Genomic DNA, 27,720 nt, shown 5'->3' with positions numbered 1-27,720 from the left:
CAAAAAATTCAAAGAAAACGACTTTGGGAATTTGAGAGTGGAAAGATATATTGAAGAAGCTGAATGAATAAAAAACTTGCAGAAAAGATGATTTTTTGAAAACAAAAATACGCTCAGGGACAGAACTCGAATCTGTGTTCTTATGCATTCCGTGCATACGCACTACCATTTCGCCTTGGAATAGACACAGCTCTAAAACACGACTAGGCATTATAAAGCGTCATCCTAGCCGTCTCACGACCGATACCGTACATCCAAACATCTTCTCTGTTCATCAAACTCGCTCCATACCTATTTTCCGCTCAAACACTGAATAGGAGAGTGTATTTATAATCGCTTGTCACCTTCTCTACTTGGGTAGTGAAATGGTAGCGTGTATGCACGGAACGCATGAAAACACAGGTTCGAGCCCAGTCTCTGAGCGTATCTTTTTCCCAAAAATCATCTTTTCTGTAAATTTTTCATTCATTTGGCTGCTCCAATATATGTTTCCACTCAGTCATTGTAAAAACTGAACTTAGTTATGGCGGCTTAACGTCAAACCAACTAAAAATTAATAAATTGTTTTGATTTGATGCTAAATATCTTATAAATGCATGACATTAAGATATGATTAAATGCATGATTTTCCTGCATTTCTAAGACATTTCGCTTAAAAAAATCTTCGATTTTGCGATTTCTACGCAGATTTCCAAAGTCTATAAATCCCAGAGTCGTTTTTTTTTTCAAATTTCTTTTTGAGATTACATCATATCTTATGTAATCTCAAAAAGAAATTTAAAAAAAAAACGACTCTGGGATTTATAGACTTTGGAAATCTGCGTAGAAATCGCAAAATCGAAGATTTTTTTAAGCCAAATGTCTTAGAAATGCAGGAAACGGCCAGATCTGGTGTAACCAAAAAAAAATTATTTTGAATTTTAAATCGACTATGGGGCTTGAAAAAATTGTGAGATTTTCGAAATCGAAATTTTTTTTAATGCCAAATATTTTAGAAATCCAAAAACGTCGAAATCGGATATAATTTAAAAAATATGAATCGAGAATTGTTTGACAGAGTTGACTTAAAAAAATTCGGGATAACATCAGATGTCGACGTTTCATGTATTTCTAAGACAAAACAAGAAAATCAGATAGCTTTGAAAATTCTCGTAAAAGAAATTGCGTAGCTTCGGAAATCCGCGTGGAAAAAATCGCGTAACTTCGGGAATCCGCGTAAAAAATCCACGTAAAAAACCGCATAAAAATCGCATAAAAACCGCTTAAAAAAGACCTCAGTGTGTTCACCAATTGGAAAATAGTGGAAGCAAAATTATACACCTAATACCTTGAAGCTGCCGAAACATTCCAATACAATTTATTTGATTTATGGATGACGATAGACGAAAATTCTATCAAAATGTTGACCACGAATATTTTTTTCGGACAAGGAAATTAACGAACAATTCACCTCGTTTCTAGTGTTGAGTAACACTATTCACGTCCGAAAAGAAAATTTATCACCCACTTATAGAACAGCTATCATTACTATTCGTTTCGTATAAAACCGGTATTTATGTCAATTCAGTTATGTCTCTGATATTACCCACTCTTCTTTCTTTTCTTAACCACAACGTTTAAACTTTACGTTGTGGTATAACAATATCGTGCAAACGAGTGTGACGATCGGTTTGTGAGCTGGAGTTCTTTGCAAGAAAAAAATTGTAGTTTTTTAACAGGACTGGTAAATCAAATTTCGAATGAAACCTGCGAAAATGAAACACTAACGTTAAAAAAGGACAAAATTTTGTGATCCAGAGAAATCGTACTGGTAGTATTTTGGTTGTCACGAAACACAACTCAAAAATAACCCGTTTGAACAGAGCTCCGCACGTGTTCAGACTTTGCACAATCGCACAGTGGTCCCAATTGTATCAAAAACACGTGTTTTACTATTTGTGCTTCTGGGGTTGATACGGGAGCTTTCATGTCTTCCGAAGAATATCTGCTGGGAACAGTCCGTTTCATTTAATATAATCAAAGTTGTCATTCATCCACCTACAAGTGAGTTATAAAAAATATTTTCCATACAATACGAGATAGGAAATTCATGTCTTTAGAAAACTTGTAAATCATGTTTAAACAAGAAAACATGCCCAAGACATAAATACCTTAAAATGCTTTGGTGTCGAGATATGATGGACTGTTTATTGGGTAATATTCGGATTCAACTGCAAATCTTTTTAAATTGTTTGGTGCTTTGGTTAAGATTGAAAGAGAATTGAAATCAACGAACCTATAATAATCAATTCATTGCTGGTTATTGTTTTTTTTTGCATTTCAATTACTCCTTTGTTTAGAACGGTTGGAATGTATCAACTATTGGAACCATTCCTATCGTCATGCTTCCTGAGTTTCAAAATCAGTAAATAATTATACGAAGCATTATAATTATTTCCATCTTCATTCCGATTTCTTTGTTTCTTTTTGTCCAAACCTATTCAATTGCAGGTTCTGTCAATGTGCAAAGACACTATCAAACAAAAAAAAACTACTGAACATTGACATTGACTTTGAGCAAGGTCTTCGTTTTTTTCGTAATAAAAGACTATCGAAACGAAAATTGTTCGAATTTAACCCATCGATCGACCGGAAATCAACTCCGGTCGCGTAAAGCAAAAAAAAAGACATCGATTCGTCCAAAATGTTAAATGCTAAATGCTGACTGTCGCCATTACAGACAACCAGTAAACTAATTTCATTAAAACGTCGATAAACGAATTGGATGTGTCTTTCGTTGTGAATATATCATTCGTCGAAACGAGTCCGATTTCCTTTAGCACCAACGAACGGATGCTGCTTATTTCCTAACCTCAGAAGGTCAATCTGCTTTGGTCTGGAGTTGAACTCGAAAAATAAGAGCACATTCTCACAGGAAATTATGAATCGTAGCATATAATTTGACTCCCGGTTATTTCCACTTTGTAAAATTGTTTTCATTTTTTTTCTTTCAGCACATGAAAGACAAATTTTGGAACTTTATCTTCTACAAGTTTATCTTCGTGTTCGGTGTCGTGAACGTGCAATATCTTCATGAGGTAAGTTGATTTTAGTTTTTTACGATGTGTGGAAAAAAATGACGGTATAAGTTATCATCGAGAACGAATGGCGAAGTAGGAAAAAGCTGTTTTTCTGTGCAATCGATCATGACTATTGCTGGAAGTATTAGTGGAATGTACTCTGCACAATTCGGTACAATGAATCGAACTATGACGGGGCGGACATAAATTACCGGAAAAAAACTTCGCTCGCTGAACGGTTACGAATCAAACGTCGAAATAGATGATGAATCATGAACCAGCAATTTTTTTTGCATCGAAAGGATTGTAGGGGGAACAAACGAAATGAAAATCCGGCGTGCAAATGAACAATCATGTAATAGCGAACTTAGTTTCATATATAAAAAAGGTTGACAAAATTGAAATTGGTCGCTATGAAAGAAAGAAAACCACTCAAATTTCGGGTTAGCCCTCGATCTATTGTATGAAATGGTGGATATGGGATTTTTTTTTGTAACGTCTCAACTAAATCTTGCAATAAAACGCTTAGTGTCGTCTAGTCACTGCGTGGGCGATGAAATATACTACAGACGAATTTCGCGCCAAGCCGCATTCCGAGTTGGCAGCAGCATCTGAGATTTAAATAAATCTTTTTAGACATGAAGACTTTGTAACAAAATTACTAGAGTGAAGATTACATTGTTATCTTCGTAAAGGCGTGTTGTGTTTTCTTCTTCCATGCCAGCACGTACCGGTTTTATATCGTCATTTTATACGGCGGTATGAAAGCTTTGACACTCATCGCTCTGTAATTTCGGAACCGGAATTTAAATCAAGATTTGTGAAAATCGGTTCAATCTACGGTACTCCGGGAACAGGAAATGGGGGACCAATATTGTCGAATTAAGTTTATATACTCACAAACTAACAAGTTCTGCAAACTAGAAGAATTTATACGTCAGTTTTACTGGATTTATACCTGTTTTCGTCATCGTTTGTGGAAAAAATCTCATAAAATTGATGATTTTCCACTTATCGCGCTCCGGAATTGAAAGTCGGATCTGAATGAAATGTGTTAGAAATTTTTAAATAACTTCAATACATTTCGTTTGAATCTTAGTTTGTGAAAATCGGTGAAGCCATTTGCGAGAAAATTTAGTGCACATTTTTCCCCTAATTTTTGCATATTACCCTATAACTCCGGAACCGGAAATCGGATCCAAGAGAAATTCAATAACAGGCTATGGGACCATAAAACCTTTCATTTGAAGCTAAGGTTGTGAAAATCAGTAGAATCATCTCTGAAACAAACACACACACAGACATTTGTTCAGTTCGTCGTGTTCAATAGAATTATTTGAATGAAATTTTAACCCAATATATGTAATTATCTTCTCTACCGACCGTCCATTATTTGCAAGATAGGCACTTTTTAGAGAAAAAAATTTTTGTAACTAAAGCTTTTTCTTGTTCAGTCCAGACACTTTTTGTCACTAAGGTATTTTTATACGCGGTTTTTGATGATTTTTCAACGTGGATTTCCGAAGTTACACGGATTTTCAAAAATATCCGGTTTTCTTATTTTTTCTTAGAAATGCAGATCTGGTGTAATCCCGAATTTTTTTTTTTGATATAAATTCTCTGACACTTTTCGATTCAAAAAAAATTAATAACACCAAATCTCGACATTTCATGCATTTCTAAGATATTCGACATAAATAAACTCTTCAGATGGCGGCTTTCCGGTGGCGGTGGATTTCCGAAGTTACGTATTTTTTGTGTGAAATCTCTTAACATAATGAGCTTCGTTTGATTCTTGATTGAACATTACTTTTAATTTAGTTCAGTTTTCAATGAAAAGACACTGGAAGAAAAGTTCAGTATGGACAAGAAAACAAAATGTGTTAAAGAAACTTTTTTTCTTAGGCATCTTGCAATGTATGAACGGTTGGAACGGAAAATCGAATACATTTTTTTTGTAAATCGACGGTTAATTTTAAAGTCGACTTTGCTCAGTGTAGGACTCCACTAGGATTTTTTTTAGTATTTTGATTCGGGTATTTTATAGATTTTGTAAAAATTTTTTGCAGGATTTTTCGTTTTTCCACTATGACTTTCCGCAAAAAAACAAAGAGGTGAGGTGAGGCGTTGCCCTTTTAAAAAGACAGTTTAAATCGTTTTCGGAAGGATAAATTATGCGAAGTTGCTTTTTGAGATGAAGTCAACATGTGCAGAAAATTTCATTCAAATTTGAGAGGGTACTACCATTTGTTCGAGTTGGCGCAAAATTCATCTTAACTCAAATCGATAGCAATTAGAGCAGTAAATTTCATACATCTCAATATCAAAATGCTGTACGGGATCAATTTCCGGCTTTCAGAAAGGCCAAATTGTGGAATTCTCTACGATATAAATCATCTTTCGCACATTTTTCTTGAACGCGAAGCAGCCAAATGCTAGCTTCATTTGCGCTCGTTTGGTGCGAATTTCACACTGCGGAAATTGCACGAACCTAGCCAAACTATTCCTGATTTGCACTAAACGGATGATTTTTACCCCCAATTTGCAAAGAAGTAATTTTAACAGTCCTTTAGATAACATTTAGAGCCATTAGAATGGCTGATTTTGTATAATGCTCCCCATCGTTGTCCACTTTTCGTTTTCTGCTTGCTTCAATACAAACGACCAGCAGCTGGATGACACAATCGCTTTTGTTTGACGCGAGATTCACACTGCAAACGTCCAACAGCAGATATGTTCACAGAAGAACTAGTTCTTGTTTTTTCTACGTTTAGGCTAGAGAAACGAAGTCTCATATTCGCCACTGACTGAAGCACCAATTGAAATTCGTAAATTCATAAATTCGTAAATTCGTAAATTCGTAAATTCGTAAATTCGTAAATTCGTAAATTCGTAAATTCGTAAATTCGTAAATTCGTAAATTCGTATATTCGTATATTCGTAAATTCGTAAATTCGTAAATTCGTAAATTCGTAAATTCGTAAATTCGTAAATTCGTAAATTCGTAAATTCGTAAATTCGTAAATTCGTATATTCGTATATTCGTAAATTCGTAAATTCGTAAATTCGTAAATTCGTAAATTCGTAAATTCGTAAATTCGTAAATTCGTAAATTCGTAAATTCGTAAATTCGTAAATTCGTAAATTCGTAAATTCGTAAATTCGTAAATTTGTAAATTCGTAAATTCGTAAATTCGTAAATTCGTAAATTCGTAAATTCGTAAATTCGTAAATTAGTAAATTCGTAAATTCGTAAATTCGTAAATTCGTAAATTCGTAAATTCGTAAATTCGTAAATTCGTAAATTCGTAAATTCGTAAATTCGTAAATTCGTAAATTCGTAAATTCGTAAATTCGTAAATTCGTAAATTCGTAAATTCGTAAATTCGTAAATTCGTAAATTCGTAAATTCGTAAATTCGTAAATTCGTAAATTCGTAAATTCGTAAATTCGTAAATTCGTAAATTCGTAAATTCGTAAATTCGTAAATTCGTAAATTCGTAAATTTGTAAATTCGTAAATTCGTAAATTCGTAAATTCGTAAATTCGTAAATTCGTAAATTCGTAAATTCGTAAATTCGTAAATTCGTAAATTCGTAAATTCGTAAATTCGTAAATTTGTAAATTCGTAAATTTGTAAATTCGTAAATTCGTAAATTCGTAAATTCGTAAATTCGTAGATTCGTAAATTCGTAAATTCGTAAATTCGCAAATTCGTAAATTCGTAAATTCGTAAATTCGTAAATTCGTAAATTCGTAAATTCGTAAATTCGTAAATTCGTAAATTCGTAAATTCGTAAATTCGTAAATTCGTAAATTCGTAAATTCGTAAATTCGTAAATTCGTAAATTCGTAAATTTGTAAATTCGTAAATTCGTAAATTCGTAAATTCGTAAATTCGTAAATTCGTAAATTCGTAAATTCGTAAATTCGTAAATTCGTAAATTCGTAAATTCGTAAATTCGTAAATTCGTAAATTCGTAAATTCGTAAATTCGTAAATTCGTAAATTCGTAAATTCGTAAATTCGTAAATTCGTAAATTCGTAAATTCGTAAATTCGTAAATTCGTAAATTCGTAAATTCGTAAATTCGTAAAATCGTAAAATCGTAAAATCGTAAAATCGTAAAATCGTAAAATCGTAAATTCGTAAATTCGTAAATTCGTAAATTCGTAAATTCGTAAATTCATAAATTCGTAAATTCGTAAATTCGTAAATTCATAAATTCGTAAATTCGTAAATTCGTAAATTCGTAAATTCGTAAATTCGTAAATTCGTAAATTTGTAAATTTGTAAATTTGTAAATTCGTAAATTCGTGAATTCGTAAATTCGTAAATTCGTAAATTCGTTAATTCGTAAAATCGTAAAATCGTAAAATCGTAAAATCGTAAATTTGTAAGTTCGTGAATTCGTAAATTCGTAAATTTGTAAATTCGTATGTTCGTAAGTTCGTAAGTTTGTAAATTCGTAAATTCGTAAATTCGTAAATTCGTAAATTCGTAAATTCGTAAATTCGTAAATTCGTAAATTCGTAAATTCGTAAATTCGTAAAATCGTAAAATCGTAAAATCGTAAAATCGTAAAATCGTAAATTCGTAAATTCGTAAATTCGTAAATTCGTAAATTCGTAAATTCGTAAATTCATAAATTCGTAAATTCGTAAATTCGTAAATTCATAAATTCGTAAATTCGTAAATTCGTAAATTCGTAAATTCGTAAATTCGTAAATTCGTAAATTTGTAAATTTGTAAATTTGTAAATTCGTAAATTCGTGAATTCGTAAATTCGTAAATTCGTAAATTCGTAAATTCGTAAATTCGTAAATTCGTAAATTCGTAAATTCGTAAATTCGTAAATTCGTAAATTCGTAAATTCGTAAATTCGTAAATTCGTAAATTCGTAAATTCGTAAATTCGTAAATTCGTAAATTCGTAAATTCGTAAATTCGTAAATTCGTAAATTCGTAAATTCGTATATTCGTAAATTCGTAAATTCGTAAATTCGTAAATTCGTAAATTCGTAAATTCGTAAATTCGTAAATTCGTAAATTCGTAAATTCGTAAATTCGTAAATTCGTAAATTCGTAAATTCGTAAATTTGTAAATTCGTAAATTCGTAAATTCGTAAATTCGTAAATTCGTAAATTCGTAAATTCGTAAATTCGTAAATTCGTAAATTCGTAAATTCGTAAATTCGTAAATTCGTAAATTCGTAAATTCGTCAATTCGTAAATTCGTAAATTCGTAAATTCGTAAATTCGTAAATTCGTAAATTCGTAAATTCGTAAATTCGTAAATTCGTAAATTCGTAAATTCGTAAATTCGTAAATTCGTAAATTCGTAAATTCGTAAATTCGTAAATTCGTAAATTCGTAAATTCGTAAATTCGTAAATTCGTAAATTCGTAAATTCGTAAATTCGTAAATTCGTAAATTCGTAAATTCGTAAATTCGTAAATTCGTAAATTTGTAAATTCGTAAATTCGTAAATTCGTAAATTCGTAAATTCGTAAATTCGTAAATTCGTAAATTCGTAAATTCGTAAATTCGTAAATTCGTAAATTCGTAAATTCGTAAATTCGTAAATTCGTAAATTCGTAAATTCGTAAATTTGTAAATTCGTAAATTTGTAAATTCGTAAATTCGTAAATTCGTAAATTCGTAAATTCGTAGATTCGTAAATTCGTAAATTCGTAAATTCGCAAATTCGTAAATTCGTAAATTCGTAAATTCGTAAATTCGTAAATTCGTAAATTCGTAAATTCGTAAATTCGTAAATTCGTAAATTCGTAAATTCGTAAATTCGTAAATTCGTAAATTCGTAAATTCGTAAATTCGTAAATTCGTAAATTCGTAAATTCGTAAATTTGTAAATTCGTAAATTCGTAAATTCGTAAATTCGTAAATTCGTAAATTCGTAAATTCGTAAATTCGTAAATTCGTAAATTCGTAAATTCGTAAATTCGTAAATTCGTAAATTCGTAAATTCGTAAATTCGTAAATTCGTAAATTCGTAAATTCGTAAATTCGTAAATTCGTAAATTCGTAAATTCGTAAATTCGTAAATTCGTAAAATCGTAAAATCGTAAAATCGTAAAATCGTAAAATCGTAAATTCGTAAATTCGTAAATTCGTAAATTCGTAAATTCGTAAATTCATAAATTCGTAAATTCGTAAATTCGTAAATTCATAAATTCGTAAATTCGTAAATTCGTAAATTCGTAAATTCGTAAATTCGTAAATTTGTAAATTTGTAAATTTGTAAATTCGTAAATTCGTGAATTCGTAAATTCGTAAATTCGTAAATTCGTTAATTCGTAAAATCGTAAAATCGTAAAATCGTAAAATCGTAAATTTGTAAGTTCGTGAATTCGTAAATTCGTAAATTTGTAAATTCGTATGTTCGTAAGTTCGTAAGTTTGTAAGTTTGTAAGTTTGTAAGTTTGTAAGTTTGTAAGTTTATAAGTTTGTTAGTTTGTAAGTTTGTAAGTTTGTAAGTTTGTAAGTTCGTGAATTCGTAAATTCGTAAATTCGTTAATTTGTAAATTCGTAAATTTGTAAATTTGTAAATTCGTAAATTCGAGTGGGCAACGTAGCCAAATTACCCGCTGGATTATCATAGACTGAAGCTAGCAAACGTGAAATAGGGTCTATTTATAGATTCGGTTGAACAATGTTTTATGTGGTACTAACAACAATCCTACATTCAGTACCTCGGTTCAAAAGTTGGTTTTCCCAGTAATTGCAAATCTTTTCTATATGAGAAAGGCAAAAAAACGGTTGAACCGAGTTCATGAACCTGTTCAATCGCACGAAACTTATGAACTTCGGAATTTAATTTTCCCAAACTTATAAATATTAAACTCATAAAAAAATGTTAAACAAACACGAAAGTATGCGTGAGCTTGTAAACAGCTTCAATAAAAAGTGCGTTCATCATGCGACGTCCTCTAGTTAAGATCAATGTGTATGCAATCGAGCGCTCCCTTTTGTTTGATTTTGATTAAACAACTCTGACGCATCAACCCGATCGAAAACGTTTGGAAATCTAACGTTTTGGTGGTAGTTCTGGTTTTGCTTTGTCGTTGTTCGAGTGGGACACGTAGCCAACTGTAGCCTGGTATGGAATGTAACAGATCGGCTAAAAAGTTCGTATCGTTTCTATGATAGGGTGCCACTAGAATTAAATCCATACCATTTTCAGTTAGTATCAACCTTCAAAAGATACGTGTATAAATTTGACAGCTGTCTGATTATTAGTTTGTGAGATATTGCATTTTGAGTGAAGCTACTTTTGTTATTGTGAAAAAAATAGAAAAAAAAGGCTCAACAATCGATCAAAAACAACAACGAATTGATGATTCTGAGCAGTGTTTGGAGCTGTTATATCGAAATAAAACCCATTTTTTTCGTCGATATATAACAATGGACGAAACATGGCTCCATCACTTCACTCCGGAGTCCAATCGACAGTCAGCTGAGTGGACTGCATGCGATGAATCGAACCCAAAGCGTGGAAAGACTCAACAATCGGCCGGTAAGGTTATGGCGTCTCTATTTTGGGATTCGCATGGTATAATTTTCATCGACTACCTTGAAAAGGGAAAAACCATCAACAGTCACTATTATATAGCGTTATTAGAGCGTTTGAAGGACGAAATTTCAAAAAAACGGCCTCATTTGAAGAAGAAAAAAGTTTTGTTTCATCAAGACAATGCACCGTGTCACAAGTCGATGAAAACCATGCTGAAATTGAACGAATTGGGCTTCGAATTGCTCCCTCATCCACCGTATTCTCCAGATTTGGCCCTCAGTGACTTTTTCCTGTTCTCATTTGAGGCAAAGGACAAACCGTACTGCAAAAATGGTATCGAAAAGTTGGAAGATCGCTATAATTGCTGTATCGCCTCTGATGGCAATTATGTTGAATAATAAAAACGAATTTTGGCAAAAAATGTGTGTTTCTATTAAACGATACGAACTTTTCAGCCGAACTGTTATGTAGCCTGGAAGTATTCATTTCTGACGATAGTAGCCCAGATATGGTTGAAAATAAAACTCGAACTGCATTCATCTTGAAATGATCAAATTACTTTAAGGAATCAAATTTAAGTGTTATTTTATCCTTAAACTGTTAAAGTTGAACTACTCACCGTGTAAATGATTTATTAAATTTGGCACGCGATTAAATGAGTCCATCAACTGAAAGTGATGCATTCTAAAGGTAATTCTAAAGGTAAAGGTTTCGATCCTGTTTTGGTATGAATTGGTATGTTACCACTTAATTCGAGAGACACGTTAGCGGTAGACTGACAATAGGTTGGATTTTCTCAAAAAGTACCACAGTCCACTCAATTAAGCATATATTGTTTAGTGGAAAGCAAAAAAAAAACTGAAATAGTGGCTCAAGATGCTTTATAGATAGTGAACAACATGGCCGCTAAAATAAGCATTCATTCTAGGAAAAATTATTATTTCATCAAACTGAAAGTGAATTGAAAAATCTTGTCGTTAATTAGCAATTGCTGTAGTTATTTTATCAAAACAATTTCGTGATAAAATAGTTTCTTATTTCCAGATAATGAATTAATCGAGCTGTAATTAGCAAAGATTTTACTTGATGTGATCAATTAGAGTAGACAATTTCCCGTCTCGATGCGTTATTGAAATAATGAAACGAATTGACCACAGTTTAACTTGATTTCCATAGTTTCGAGCATGCAAACCGTACAATGACAGCGTTTCTTTCTTTCTGTTTTCAGGTCATCCTGTGGGTGTCGTGGTTCTCCGTCCTCGGATTTCTCCATCTGCTGTCACAGCTGAGTAAAGATCGCTTCGAATACGTAAGTACCGCTTGCCCTTATAACCTAAAGAGACACCTAGAGGATCAATCAATCAATCTGTTTCGAGTTCGCATCGATACGCGAATTGAGATGCGAAGATGTTGAAGGTACTGGTAATTGCACATTGTACTTGGGGCTCTGAACGATGCGAAGAACGGAAAATTATACGTGTTACATGCGAATGAGGCGTGTCAAAAGCCGGGTCTGATTCACAGCCGGCGTGAGAGAGTTCAGGAGATCGGTGTTTATTTTAAAGTTTCCAGTTGCGTAAGCACAATTAGCCGGCTCGGCATGACGAGAGTCGCAGACGTGTTGTGTCTGAACTCTTCAACTTCGTAGCCAACGGAACGAACCGAAGACCCAAATCGGTGGCACGGTTGTAACTGTCATCATATTCGGGCCCTACACTCAAATATCCACGGCGGGTGGCGGGTGGTACGTGTTGGAATGCTTGTTTTATTGGGTCATGTGATTCGATTGTATGCTAATTTGTTGATATTTTACGCCACAGTTGATGATGGGCTACGAATTAGTAAGTACCCAAACACATCACATAAATAGATGTGACCTTCGCAGAAACAATAAGCACTTTTGGTGTCAAAACATTCTAAATATTTTCGTCATTACACAAAGCTGCGGTATTTCTATACTACAAAAAAGTAAAGCAAACTTCCTGGAGCATTTACGAACACAGAACAAAGTGTTAAAATTCACACCAACCATCTAACGGACTGTGCACGTAAGCTTGTAAGTGAATACAAGTAAGTGTAAACCAACTATTGAACGGCAATTCAAGCCCGCTGTAACTTCCTTGTATACATGAAGCAGCTTTTCACCTTTTACAGCAACTAATCATCCGTGCTGGAAACAAGTCGCTGGAGAAGAGGGGCCCGTTTATTGGTTACTGCATTCACGCAGTTGACTGGTTTTAAGCTAAGCAATCGAACCACCGTTGCATAGTGGGTAAAAGAGACTAGAAATGGCAGTTTATAGCAAAAATAATCTCTTATGAATGAAATAGTAGAAATGAAAATTTGCGAGCTAATTACCACAGAAACGAAACTTGATTGGCCAACTTTACCAACAGAAAACAGAAAACAACCCACATGCTTAGACTTTGCACGGCCGCTGTGTGGTTCGATTCTCATTTTCGCCCCCTGTGGCATTATCTTGTAAAATAACGCTTTACTCTCAATCACTCATCCAATTTCCAATTAAAGTCCAATCAGTTTGATTCACCTTAATTTAATTTTTATTTTAAACCGGAACCGGAAGTAATTTGTTAATAATCCGAATGATGTATGACAGAAATGCAGGAATCAAAAACGTGAGTGGTTAATGTCAGAGACTGGACTGGACTGGAGAGGTGGTATTAGTAGATCAACGTAATCTGCTAATGCACTGATGAGCTGAATGCGAAACCTAAATAATTCAATTTAGTCATGTGCACTTTAGCACAAACCGAACCCTCAAGAGGTTCCAAACCCCCAAATGATTACTATCTGTTGGCGGACAGCATTGCCGTCAATTGGTTTCGTTACTTTCGGCAGTTCAGAATAGACATTGCACATTAGTGTAAAATAAGTTCGTTGCAAATAGCAATGACTTTACGTTTTTTATTGTCTAATTCCATAAAGTATTAAAGTCAATTAAAGAAAGAAATCATTATACGCTAAATGTAAATATATATTTGCTTACACTTTGTCGGAGTTAGTCGACGAGTATTAACAATGGGTTTATCTTTGAATTTAACTCAAAGGAGATAAGTGTGCTATTTTTACTCACAGGAAATAAATGCGTCTTTTCCTTCTTCTTACAATATTTTTGAAAATCGTGTTTCCCGAAGACGATGACGTGCGATGTTAAGGTGGGCTCTTTTCGATTGAGTACGATAACATTCTTAAGTTGAAATATATTATTGCTGATACTTTCGGTTCTCGGATTGTTATCGTGCTCTTTCCAGAACTACCCGAATCAGTCTGAAAATAATCGAATTTACCTAACATTGTGTCAAAATTATCGCAATGAAAAAATAACATTATAACTAATTCATTTAGATGAAGAGAAAGGCATTATTACACCACGAGATGGAATAATTAAGTGATTTTCGTACATATAAGTAAGGTAGTCAAAGTACTTTTAAACCGAGGACTAGAAATTTTATGATTTCCATCACGATCCGATTTCCGGTTCCGGAATTACAGGGTGATATGTGCAAAAAATAGTGTGCGTGTGTGTTTAACCTATCCCAAGCCCCACTATCTGGCAGCGGCTTACAGAACACAGATGTTTCCATGTGTTTTGTTCATAAGGAGTGTATCGAAAAGTAGTTAGCAACATTGATTATTGAATAAAAAAGCGAAAAAAAACATATTTTGACATCAGTTTTCGATACATTGTAGAAAAATAACATTTTTATGTATTTCACTGATTGTATTGAAAAAAAATCCTAGTTTCTGTGAAACGCTCGCACTTTGGACTTGACATTCTTCATTAAAATCTGCACAGTTACTTTTGTGACTGTGAGCTGTCCAGATTTTTTTGAATTCCTGCAGGTTTTGGGACACTGTACCTTCCTTCCGAAAGTGTCGCTTGACAATTGCCCAATACCTTTCAATTGGCCGATGATCCGGGCAGTTCGGGGGTTGATGTCCTTTTCCACGAATTGTACATTATTTTTGGACAATTACTGTAGAACGGAGTTGGCATAGTGGGCTGAAGCCAAATCCAGCCAGAAGAGAGGAGAAGCCTTATGCTTTCTGTACAGTGGCAGCATTCTATTCTTAAAACATTCTTCCTCGTACACTTTGGCGTTAATTGTGCCCTTCGTGAAGAAAATCGACGACCACAAACCACAGGTACAAATTGCTTGCCAGACCAACACCTACTGCCCAAACTTTTCCATCGCCACCGTGGTGTCAGCATCGTCCAGGTCCTGGTACACCGTTTTCGTATAATATTGCGGTCCGGGCAGCGCCCGAGAGTCTTCCTTGGCGTAGTTTTCGTCGTCGATCAGGATGCATCCGTCTTTATTCTGTAGAATCCGGTTATACAGTTTTCGCGCTCTTGTTTTGGCCTGAACTTGCTGTACCAGGGACTTTTTCGGCTCCTTCTGTTTCTTGTACGATTTCAGGGAGTTCCGAACTTTGATCCGTTGTTCCATCCAGATACTGGTGTTGAACTGGTGTTGGTTTTTCCTGATGTACTCAACCACTTTTAAGTCCCGGCCGGGCTGGCTGGGACCCCTTTTCCTACCGGATCGGGGCAAATCCTTCATGGAAAGGGTCTTACCGTACTTCTCGATAATATTTTGCAATTTCGTTGTACGTGACACCACTTTTTGAGCACCAAGTGTGCAGAATTTTCTTTCGCATTTCCGGATCAATTCGACTCATCATTGAAACGATAAAGCGTACCGAAACCAATCGATTGCGCAGCTGTTATTGACATGTAAACAAACATGTCACCGCAAAACATGCTGCAAAAAATTAAGCCATTTCAGAGTAATAACTGTTTGAATGTTGCTAACTACTTATCGATACACTCCTTACATGCTAATAACTTCAGTCCAGGATTCAGGGAGGTGTTGATTCAATCGAATTCCGATGGCCTATTATTTCGTACACAGAGCAAATCATGTTCCGAAGTCACCGTTCCATCGAACAGCCCCGCCTAAATTAAATGTTTGCATCAAATGGATTCAAACATTACCGAAAGACTTCCGATCTTTTGCGATTGGTAAGAAATCGACGCGTATTTAGTTTATGTTCTTCAGTTTTGTATGAATAATTAACATTTTCTAATCTTACAAATGTTCGAGTATGTATTCAATGATTAATTTCTCAATTTATCGAAACCTTCTAGACCTTCAGTCTTCTGGACCAGCCATCTACACCCTGGGAATATAGTATGAGATTGTACACTTCTGATTTTCTTATATAGATGCTCCTGCATAAAACACTTATAATAAGAATAGAATTATAACTGAAACACCAAAAGTTATTCTTAAGTCTTAATTTTGTTTTATGCATCAAATTATATAAAACTGACATGCAAAATGCTAGTTGACAATTTAAAGTCACATCAAGGGTTTAAATACACTTCAGCAATAGGACGTCAAGGCGAAATACTTGATCTATTTTAAGGATTTTCAATAATTTTTCGTGTTTCAAATGAATTATTGCATACAAACCAATGCGCACCCTCTCATTCTGCCAATAACGCAGAAGACGACAGCACCCAAATGTTATCATGAACACACGGGGAGGCATGAGATAGGAACTTCGCTTCTCACCTTTTGTCGATCGTTTTTGCAAAAAAAAAACACTGAGATCTCTTTTACGAACCGTGTAACAAAACGCACAATAAAACCGCGTAACTTCGGAAATCCGTGTGAAACAAAACGCAAAACTAAGAATTTTTTTATGCCAAATGTCTTGTCATTTTCGCTTCAGAAAACTGAAACTGACCCAGGGTAGTTTCATCAAACAAACACTTGTCACGAAACTGTGTTGGCTTCGCACTTAGCAACGGGGGTTTGAGCAAACCTGATAAAAAAAACTAGGTTCGAAACTAGCTTCAAATAAATAATTTGACAGCAGTCGAAACTGGGTTAGGTTTGGCATCAAGCGAAAACGACATCAGAAACGCATGAAACGTCCAAATCCGGTGTAATCTTAGAAAAAAAAATGAAGAAAGTATTGACTCTGGGACTTGAAATTTTGAGATTCTTGGAATCGAAAATCGGTTAACTGAAGTAACCAAATGCGTCAACTAACGAGTTCTACTAACTGGTAAAAAAATTGAATCAATTTGATTGAATTTGCTTCTCCTTGCATGGTCACTTATGACAAGATACTCATGAAATTGAACTTGCCCCCGGTGAACGACCGTAACTAGGTTAAAACCGGGTATAAATAAACGATATAATAATAATAATAAATTGAACTTTGTACACTAATCTCCCTGTAACTCCGGAACCGGAAGACGGATCCTAATAAAATTCAAGAATTCTTTATGGGATCTGAAATCCTTTCTTTCGAATCGATGTTTATATTTGAGAAAATTGTGTACTTACTATTTCTTCTGTTTGAACATTTCACCCTGTACACTGGTGGTTTTTCTTACGCGGTTTTTATGCGTTTATTTTACACGGTCTTTTTCAACGTGGATTTCTGAAGTTATGTGGTTTTTTTCGCGAACTTTTAAAGTTATCCGGTTTTCTTGTTTCGGATAACTTGAGAAATTCGCGTAAAAACCACGGTACTTTGAAAATCCGCGTCAAAGAAGACCGTGTAACCGCGTAAGAAACCGCATTAAAACCACGTAAAAAAGACATCAAAATAGAAGAAATAGTAGATACTCAATTTTCTCAGAGATAAATGCAGATTCAAAGGAAAGGATTTCAGATCTCAAGAAAGGATCTTGAATTTCATTAAGATCCGTCTTCCGGTTCCAGAGTTACGGGGTGTATAGTGAAAAAAATTCAATTTTATTTGTGTTTTTTGTCATAAAGGACCACGTAAATAGAAGCGAATTCAATAAAGTTGGTTCAATTTTTTTTACCAGCTAGTATAATTCGTTAGTTTATTGATTTGGTCACTTCGTTTAACCGATTCTTGATTTCCGGGATCACCTAAAACAGCAATCAAAACTCTAAAATGGAACTCAGAGATGGACTGGGACTGATTTTCACAAACCTTGGTGGCAGTTTATTTTTATCCGGATCTAACTTTCAGTGTTAAAAATTTGTAGCATCCAGTTCGGAAATACTGGGAGCACTGGTTAGATGGTGTAAAAGAATTTGTTTATTTTTATATCACCCACTGTGCATGGTCTATTCACAGTTCGACACTGTTAGTGCCACTTACAGCATTCATGGTTCCGTTCCGGTGCTCAACTCGACCAGACTGACGTAAATAGCCATCGGGTAATGGCATTGAGTACACGACATACGACAATACGCCAACGAATGGATCGGCCAAGGTTTTTTCTCATGATGGAAGAGCTGACCTCCAACCATAGCTTGGTTGGGGCTAATATCTTCTCATACAAGAAGTTTAAATCCTTTAACAGTAGCTGAGACGCCAACAGGCTGCATTACCTTAGACGACTTGCTGCTGACTGCGACTGATTGACGCTGATGGCAAAAAAAAAACACTCGACCTGAAGGTAAAGTCTCGATTAGGTGGATTAGGTACCTCGAACGGATATGAATTATTGCGAAACTGCAGGCTGTGTGGCATGTGATTAGAATTATAGACTTATTTTCCCCCATTTCACTCAATCCCACTGCCTGTTCAAGTGCCTATTTGTGCAGTTCACATGGTGCTCCCCATTCTTCATTGTGAACGCCAAGTAGTCAGAAGCAGAAAGGTTCGAACAACGTAATATATGTGCTCAAGTTATTTGGCATTTGACCTGCTTCTCGAAATTGGATCCGATTGCTTATTGGTTGATTTCCAAAAATAGTAAATAGAGACGGTCTGGATAATGAAAAAAAAACCAGAACAGGTGAATTATTTCCCTGTTTCCAACGGTTTGGTGGGATATTTTGTTTTGTTTCAATTGAACTAATGTTTGATTTTTCGGATTGATAAATTTAAGGAGTGTATCGAAAATGCGCTAAATACGCTGATAATTCCGACACTCGTTCCTGCTTTTTTGACCAAATCACGTATTAACATTGGTTTGTTCTTCATGATTAGGGATACCACTTTCTGGGCCAGTTCCGGGTTGGAAGAACCGGGTTTTCTGCCTCGTCCTGGTAGCTCATCCAAAGAAAAGTGTTTCCCAAACTTAGTAATGATGGTTTTAACACTGGCATGATGAATTTAAAAACCGTTTCGCCAATTTTCGCATAGTAATACCCTTCTCACTTAGCAATGTGTTCAGAATCTTAATTTTGAAAACGCAGAATTTCGACCGCACAAACAAGTAAACAATCGAAAGTTGACAGCCAAACGCACAGCATGCTGTGATCTGAGCATAAAAATACAAATCCATGCGTACAACACAAATGTATGTGGGTAGCTTATTTTCGATACACTCCTTAATTACGTTTTTTTTAATCCTGAAAAGTAATTTTTGAAACCGTTTTATATAATGAAAAAATCTCCCCACAATAGTCTGCTTTGCATCATCCATTCAACCCTCGACACTGCCATAAAAGATATTCAATGGTTTCGTCAAAAATATTTCCCACGTTCATCCAATCCTGTTCCGATTAAAGTGACATTGTATAACTTTCGATAGATATCTGCTCCGGGCAGCGATCGTTATCCTATAGTTATGTGGTAGCAATCGGCCTTTATCAGTGAACTTGATCTTCAACCAGATTTTCTAAATGCCTTGTTGCATGATAGGTAGGTGCTAACCAGGTAGAAACCAGTTCCAAACAAAACTCAAAGTCTTTTCATCTTTAGCTTTGGAATATGATGGCCCACACTTTCATTTACTAATGATGATTGACGGTGCTCTATTTAACTGTTTGATGCACAATGTCCATGTTTGTATCGTTGAATAGATTTACGATAAGCCGAGTAATTAAGGTCAGTCGTCACATGCATGCATAAAATCATGGACGAACCTATGGATTTTATAGTAAGTAAGGTACAGGTTAGAAAAAAAAATTCAATTTAAGCAATTGTTTCTATTGATTGACTAGGTTTATTTGATTAACTGATTGATTGATTGATTGTTCCTCGAAAGCCCGACGGGCCAGGACAATGCTTGCAACCAAAAAAAAACTAATTTTATCAACTTTCCAACGTTCTTGCTTTCACAGCTCTCGTTCAGCCCCACAACACCGGGATGGTCCCATTTTCGGCTGATCGCGCTTCTGTCGGCAATCCTTACCCTGTCCGGTTTCATGCTGATCGTCTCGATCGGAGTAGGCGTGTTCATCAGCGGTGTCAACACATTCGCCTTCATGGCTGCCGAGGTGAGTACGTTCATACAGTGTTGTTGTGGTTACGTGTGTGCTGTAAGGCTAACTAGATCGTTGGAATGGATGAGAAATTGATCAATGTAATGAACCATGGAACGGTTGGCAGCCGGGGACGATATGCTTCCGGAAATTTGGATAAGCATCTAAGGATTCACACGAATAATATATAGATTTGGAATTTATCTATACATATTAATGATGTGCTATGTTTCTGTGTCTCTTGTTGAAAGCTTCTATCTATATTCGGAAAGGGTTTAATCATACGATAAACTGGTTTTGTTAAGCAAGCAAGAATCTGTCCTTATGGGCGGTACTATTTTTAGAAATCAAAAATTGGTTCGGATCACCATTTGGCGACCAGGTTGGTGTTATGTGCAAATGGTTCTTTCTGACCTCCAATGATAAATATTCATGAAAGAGCTACTGGACATTAATGCCTATCGTTATAAAGATTTGGGTTCATAGTCAGAATTCCATGAGGAGGTAAATGTTTTGTTCAAAGATTTTTATTCTCATTAACTGCTGAGACTTTACTTATCGAATATCTACGGAATACGGAAAGCGAACAAGATTGTTTGCATATGCTGTACAGAAACCACGATGCTAATACAGTTTCTGATAAGCTTAGCTAAGCTAATTATTTCAAAACCTTCACGCGATGTTCGTAACATGAATGGTCTAGTATAGCCGACCTCAAAACGAACAAAATATATAATTTATTTATTGAAATAGCGATTCGACACCTTACTCCGCCATGATCAATGAATTTTGGTTGCCAGATCGTCAAGATATGGATGTGGACGGAATGTGGTTTCAACAGGATGGAGCCACTTGTCATACTGGGGCCGAAATAATCGGCTAATTGAAAGAACATTTCAACGACAACATTATTTCGAAAAATGGACCGGTGAATTGGGCTTCGCGTTTGTGTGATTTGACGCTGCTCGATTATTTTTTGTGGGGATACGTGATTGATTTATCTAGCAACGATTGATGCTTTGGAAACCAATATTCATGTCATTGCTGAAATACGCCCTCAAATGCATGATAAAGTGGCAGCCATATGCCCAAAATCATATTTAAATGCTTAATTCCAAGAAATTATCTATAAAATAAAAAAGGCTTTTGTTTTTTTAAAATTTCAAATCAGCGAACTCTTAAAATAAACACCCACTTGTTTTCATTTAGTAGTGACATGCTTCAGGTACATTTCAAATTCTCAGAATGGTAATCAATCGATTTCAAACCAACCTAATTCCCAATCGTGCTTTGAAACGTGATATTGAGGGCAATAATTTTATAATAATTATCTATAACTTGGAATTGAAAACTTAATACTTACTAGGCGTCTATTTTTCAATAGCCAAGTGTATTGGAAAATTTCGATCGAAATGTTAGTTTTCAAACTAACAGTTTATCTCTTCAATCTCTAGGCAGCCGGTTACCGAGAGAAAAATATGGAATTATTTTATTTGAAACCAACCAATTTAAGGCAAATAAGTCCGGAACTGAGGTAAGGTTTGTCTCACAATAAACTTCAAGCTCTGTAGCTAACAGCTCTAAGACAAATTTTGAACTTGTGTTAACTTGATCTCCTATCTCATATCTATGTAAGTCAATGCCCGGACAGTTCAACTATTCCAACTGAAAATATCTAAGACAATCAAAACGTCTGAATCAAGAAGAATTCAGACGTGGTCATTCGAACAATCTAATACACTGAGGTATTTTTTTACGCGGGGAATACGTACCGAAAAAAATCGCGTAACTTCGGAAATTCGCATTAAAAACCCGCAAAACTAAATTTTTTTTTTAAGCCTGTGTAACCTAAACAAAAAAATTGAGAATTTGAGATTGTGTAACTTCGGAAATCCGCGTAGAAAAAACGCAAAATTGAAAAAAAAAAATTTATGCCGAATGTCTTAGAAATGCATGAAACGTCCAGATCTGGTGCAATATCGAAAAAAAAAATTATGAAAAAATTCGACTTTGAAACTGAAACCGAAATCGAATTTTTTTTCTATGCCAAATGCGTAGGAAAAACCGCAAAATCGAAAAAAATAGTTCGATACCAAATGTCTTAGAAATGCACGAAACGTTCTACCAGATCTGGTATAATAGATGAAAAAAATTTTGTTTTGAAAAAATTCAACTTTGGAACAAATTTTGAGATATCCAAAATCGAAATTTTTTTATTTATGCCAAATGTCTTAGAAATTCATGTTAGCTGAAAAATAACTTTTTTTTGAAAAAAAATCGAAAATTTTATGTGTCAGAAAAAAAATCGGAATAACACCAGATGTCGGCGTTTAATGCATTTTAAAGACAAAATAAGAAAATCAAGCAACTTCGAAAAACCGCGTAAAAAACCCGCAAAATTAAAAAAAAATTAAAGCCAAATATCTTTGAAATGCATGAAGCGTCCAGATCTGGTATAATATCATAAAAAAATTCAACTTGGAAAAGTTTTGACATTTCCGAAATCGAAACTTTTTTTTTATGCAAAATGGGTAGAAAAAACCGAAAAATAAAAAAAAATTGTTTGATGCCAAATGGCTTAGAAATGCATGGAACGTCCTGATCTGGTATAATACCAAAAAATTTTTGAAAAAATTCAACTTAGAAAAATTTTGAGAATTCCGTAATTGAAATTTGTTTCCTATGCCAAATGCGTAGAAAAAAACGCAAAATTGAAAAATAAAATGTTTGATGCCAAATGTCTAAGACATGCATGAAACGTTATACCAGATCTGGTATAATATAAAAAAAAATTTTGAAAAATTCAACTTTGGAACAAATTTTGAGATCTCATGAAAAGTCGAGATCTGGTGTTATCTGATAAACAAATTTTTTTAAAAAAATCGAAAATTTGATAAGTGTCAGAACAAAAAAAATTGGGATAACACCAGATCTCGACGTTTCATGCATTTTAAAGACAAAATAAGAAAATCAAGCAACTTCGGAGATCCGCATAAATAAACGCCGCGTAAGAAAACCGCATAAAAAACCCGCGTAAAAAAAGACCTCAGTGTATCTTCTTTGCCTTGATAATTGTTATTTCGTTCAGACAGATTCTTAGTTGGTCATAGAAATACTAAATAAAGCATTGAATTATCTTGTTTAGTAAAAAGACATGTGTGCTCAATTAATAAAATTACGCACATTATTCTAGCTATATTCGAAAATAAACAAATTTGGCTCACCACCATCCAGACCACAAATTACATTAGAAAACTAAATTCATAATTTAAGTTAGTAAAACAAACGTGTCAAATAAAGGAAACCATAAACAATTAAGCGGAACACTTTCACTGAAAACTCCGCTAACGAATCACGCTATCAGAAAACAAAAAGCTATGAGAAACGCGTACGAATTGAGCTTACCTCAGCCTACAGAGTTAACGAACGATAAACAACATGTGAGAGAAAAAAATATTTTTCCAGAATAAACTATACTTCAAAGCTCGAAGGTATAGAAAAAGAAAAAATTCTCTCGAAAAAAATAAGAATCAATGAAAACACTGTTGAATAAAGAGAAACTCCTGCAATTTTGGGCTTTTACGACATGGAGGCAGAAACCAAGTAAATCTACTCTAGACTAATATTTTTTGCCGCCGGATTTCACTCGGTCTCTAGGTTGGTCCTGTCCGGAGAAAGATAATAGGTAAAGGTTGTTTTTAGCAGGTTTGTTTTTTTTTTCAATAGGCATTATTCTATTGCCTGAAAGTTGTTTCGACAGTGTAAAGTCACGTCTCTACTCAGTATCGTTTGGCAAATCATCATGAATAGGTTAACTCCAGAACAACACTTCCAAATCGTGGGAATTTATTTTCAAAATCAGTGTTCAATAAAACTGTTTATAGAGCACTTCGTGAATTTTATGGTTTACATAATCGTCCATCTGAGACCACCATAAAGAACATAACTACCAAATTTGGAGCAAAGATAATCCACACGCCGATCAAGAATTACCGACGCATCCCGATAAATGTACTGTTTGGTGCGATCTATGGGCTGGTGGCCCTTATTTCTATAAATATGAGGAAGGACGACGCGTTACCGTAAATAAAAATTGATACAGAACCACGATCATTGAATTTTTGTTGCCAAATCTTAAAAATGGGGAAAGTAAAGGTATCGTTACAAACTCTTGTCAGTCGTTCTAAAGTGATATTGAACCTACTAGCTGAATGACTATAATATGAAAGATACGCCCTAAAACTGCATATATCCAATATATCCAATCATTCATTTGGCTTCTCCAATATATGCTTCCACTCAGTCATTGCAAAAGCTGAACTCAGTTATGGTGACTTTACGTCAAAAACAACTAAAATTAATAAATGTGTAATAAACAATTCGTAATATTGTTTTGTACACCCAGTGCTACAAAGAAGTGGAAACAATTCAATTCGCTGAAGATAATAATAATGTACATTTTGTAAAGCAGACAATAGCGATCATTCTGTTAGAAAATATATGTCCCAGTACGGAAAGGAAAGTGTGGGAAAACTTTTTCCTCGGTATTCTGGATGGCGTACGTTTGTTACGCATGCGTTCCAAGAAGATCTTACCTTCTTTTGTGACGTTTGGTCAGAACACAAGGATTCCTAGTAAATCGCTTGTCGCCTACGATCAGATGGCTACATGTCAATATTACCAAAACGCTGTTCACTACGATAAGGCTTATGATAAACTGGACAAAAAGATATCTACACTGAGGTCTCTTTTTACGCGGGGGATACGAACCGCGTATAAAAAACCGCGCAAAAACACAGAACTTCGGAAATTCGCGTAACTTTGAGAATCCGTTTGAAAAAAATCCGCTAATCTAAAGAATTTTTTCTTTATTTTTTGATGCCAAATGTCTTAGAAATATATTAAACGTCCAGATTTCGTGTAATACCAAAATGAAAATTTAAAAAAGACTAGAACTTAAAATTGTTTTGAGATTTCCGAAATCGAAAAATTTCGATTTCGGAAATATCAAAAATTTATTTTTATTGCCAAATGTCTTAAAGATGCATAAAACGTAGACATCTGCTGTGATCTCAAAGATTTTTGTCTTAAATTCTATTCGGGACCGCGTAATTTGGGGAATTCGTGTAGAAAAAACGTGCTTAATTCACCTAGCTGTGAGATGATACCTTTTTTTTTTATCAATTCGCATGTGTTTTTTGCATGAATATACTTGGGTGTTTCAGTTTTCATGACATTATTTCAATGAGCGTCGTTTTAAGCGGCAATTTGAGATTTTAATCACTCATAACTCTGTAATGTCGAAACTGCAAATCGGATCGAATTTGAATCTAAAAGTGTGACAGTCGATTGAATATTCCATGAGATGTTGAAATAAGTTCCACTTTAGAGTTTACGGTTATTTACGATACTTCCAGATCCGGTATTCAGGAACCAGCATAGCCCAAACCGATTCGTAAGCCATGAATTGACTTGCCGAATATAGTTTTGAGTCCAACTTTAATGCTTTTAGGGATTGTTATCTTCCATATCGGTTCGAATTTAAAAAAAAATCATCTTCCTGCAATTCCAGAATCGGAAGTCAGAATTGGATCAAATTAATTAATTTTTTATGGGACTATAAGTTTATTTTAATTTGAATTTTTGTTTCTTAAATTCGATTTGGCTTTTTACCTTTATATATATATATATATATATATATATATATATATATATATATATATATATATATATATATATATATATATATATATATATATATATATATATATATGTATATATATATATATATGTATATATATATATATATATATATATATATATATATATATATATATATATATATATATATATATATATATATATATATATATATATATATATATATATATATGTATATATATATATATGTATATATATATATATATATATATATATATATATATATATATATATATATATATATATATATATATATATATATATATATATATATATATATATATATATATATATATATATATATATATATATATATATATATATAATAGGTATAGAATTCGCTCAAACTTTAGACAATTTTTCTGAGGCCCGGAGGGCCGAATGACATATACCAAGCGATTCAGCTCGACGAACTGAGCAAACGATTGAGTTATGACAAACGATTCGATACTGGAACCGGAATTCGAAAATCGGTGTAGCCGAAGTCAGATAAATTCACCTGAGTAGCTGCGTAGTTTATATCTGTTTCAAAATGTTTGAAAAACAGTGTAGGCATCTTTGAGAAATCATAGCACGAATTAAATTTTTAGATGCCTTCTGAATCGACAACTGAATACCACTAAAACTGAAAAAAGTTAATTTTTTATCGACTATCCAAATCTGCTAACCCGATAAACCTGATTAATTTATGTGGAATAGACATTTTTATTCCAATCACCATATTATATCTCCGAAACCGGAAGTTGGATCTGACTGAAAAGCAAGATGTTTTTTATAATCTTAAAACTTTTCGTTTGAATCTTAGATGATTCTTAGATTTCAATTGAATCTTAGATCGGTTCAGCCATCTACGAGAGAAATGAGCTACACAATTTTTATTTCGTTTTACATATCATCCTGTAGTTCCGGAACCAGAAGTCGGATCCAAACATAATTTAGGAATCTTGTTTGGGAGCATACGACTTTTCATGTGAATCTGAGTTTGTAGAAAACGATTGAGTCATCTCCGAAAAAAATTGAGTGAAATTATTGGTCACACACGCATTTGTTGATCTCGACGAACTGATCCGAATGGTATATTCGTGTTATGTTCTTCCAACAAGTAGGAATGGTACTCGGAAGGCAAAGTATCGATACCTAGGGTATCGGGAGACCGAAATTTTGGGAATCGATACAAGGTATCAAAAGGCAATAAAGTATCGATACCTGTAAGTATCAATTGATACTTGCACAGCAATCATTTCAAAATAAAATAAGTGAATGAATTCGCGACTTTTGGTCCATGTCAAAGATTATCTGCACGCCACTTTGTGTTGGAGCCATGATGATTTCACATTTCACATATTTTCTCAAAAATTTTCATGTCAAAACCTTTATGTCGATACATGAATACTACACTAAAAGCCAATTCCTATTGCCATTACGACGGCACCGAGGACGGACTGCACGGAAGCACCAGGCTCGTGCATGGATTGGTATGACGTGGACTAGCCGCCGTTGAAGTTCGATCTCGACAATCTCGCGTCGTCCCACAACGCACTGGAAGGGAGTGCAACGAGTGTGAAAAATTGAAATCATTGACTCCTCAGTGAGTATGGCCTTTATGTGCGTGTTTTCTCTCATTGCACTCTCTTTCAGTGCATCTGTGGGACGAAGCGAGATTGTTGAGAACGAATTTCAACGACGACTAGTCCACGTCATACCAATCCATGCACGAGCCTGGCGCATCATCGAAGTCGAAGAAAAAAAAGAGACGTGGATTGTGTCAGGAACATAACCGGATAGCATGAATACGAAGAAAATGAATTCTGGACCTGAATTCTGAAACTCAAATTTGATGCTAGACTATGGAACTGAATTCTGAAACTAAGTCCATGAATTGAATTCTGAATCTAGATTGTTGAACTGATCACTGAAACTGAGATCTGTAACTGAATTCGAGACCAGGATTCTTCGAGAGTCCGATCCAGGATTCAATTTTCAAAATCGGATCCAGAATTCAGCTTCGAAACTGAGTTGTATAATCCAGATCCGGAATATAGTTCAGAAATCTTCAAAATCAAGTCTCTGAATTCAGTTACATTTCTAGAATTGTAAAAGTGAGTTTTGGAACCTAATTATAGACCATCATTCTCTAACTGAAACATGGTTCTGGAAAGCATTTTAGAAAT

The 27,720-nt window shown here is 34.4% G+C and overlaps 1 protein-coding gene across 1 annotated transcript in view; it reads left to right on the top strand.

Moving 5' to 3' along the window:
• The window catches only part of LOC131434970 (E3 ubiquitin-protein ligase AMFR-like), a 92,862-nt gene that overhangs the window by 46,959 nt on the left and 18,183 nt on the right, over positions 1–27,720 (top strand). Inside the window, exons 4-6 of the mRNA XM_058602350.1 lie at positions 2,994–3,077; positions 11,821–11,901; positions 19,688–19,843. Coding sequence (XP_058458333.1) covers positions 2,994–3,077; positions 11,821–11,901; positions 19,688–19,843 — 321 coding nt within the window. The remainder of the gene's footprint in view (positions 1–2,993; positions 3,078–11,820; positions 11,902–19,687; positions 19,844–27,720) is intronic.

Source organism: Malaya genurostris, chromosome 3 (genome assembly GCF_030247185.1).
Source record: "Malaya genurostris strain Urasoe2022 chromosome 3, Malgen_1.1, whole genome shotgun sequence".
In the NCBI taxonomy this organism is placed as follows: Eukaryota; Metazoa; Arthropoda; class Insecta; order Diptera; family Culicidae; genus Malaya; species Malaya genurostris.
Note: the sequence above shows the minus strand (reverse complement) of the source record. Positions and strands in the feature narration are given on the sequence as shown.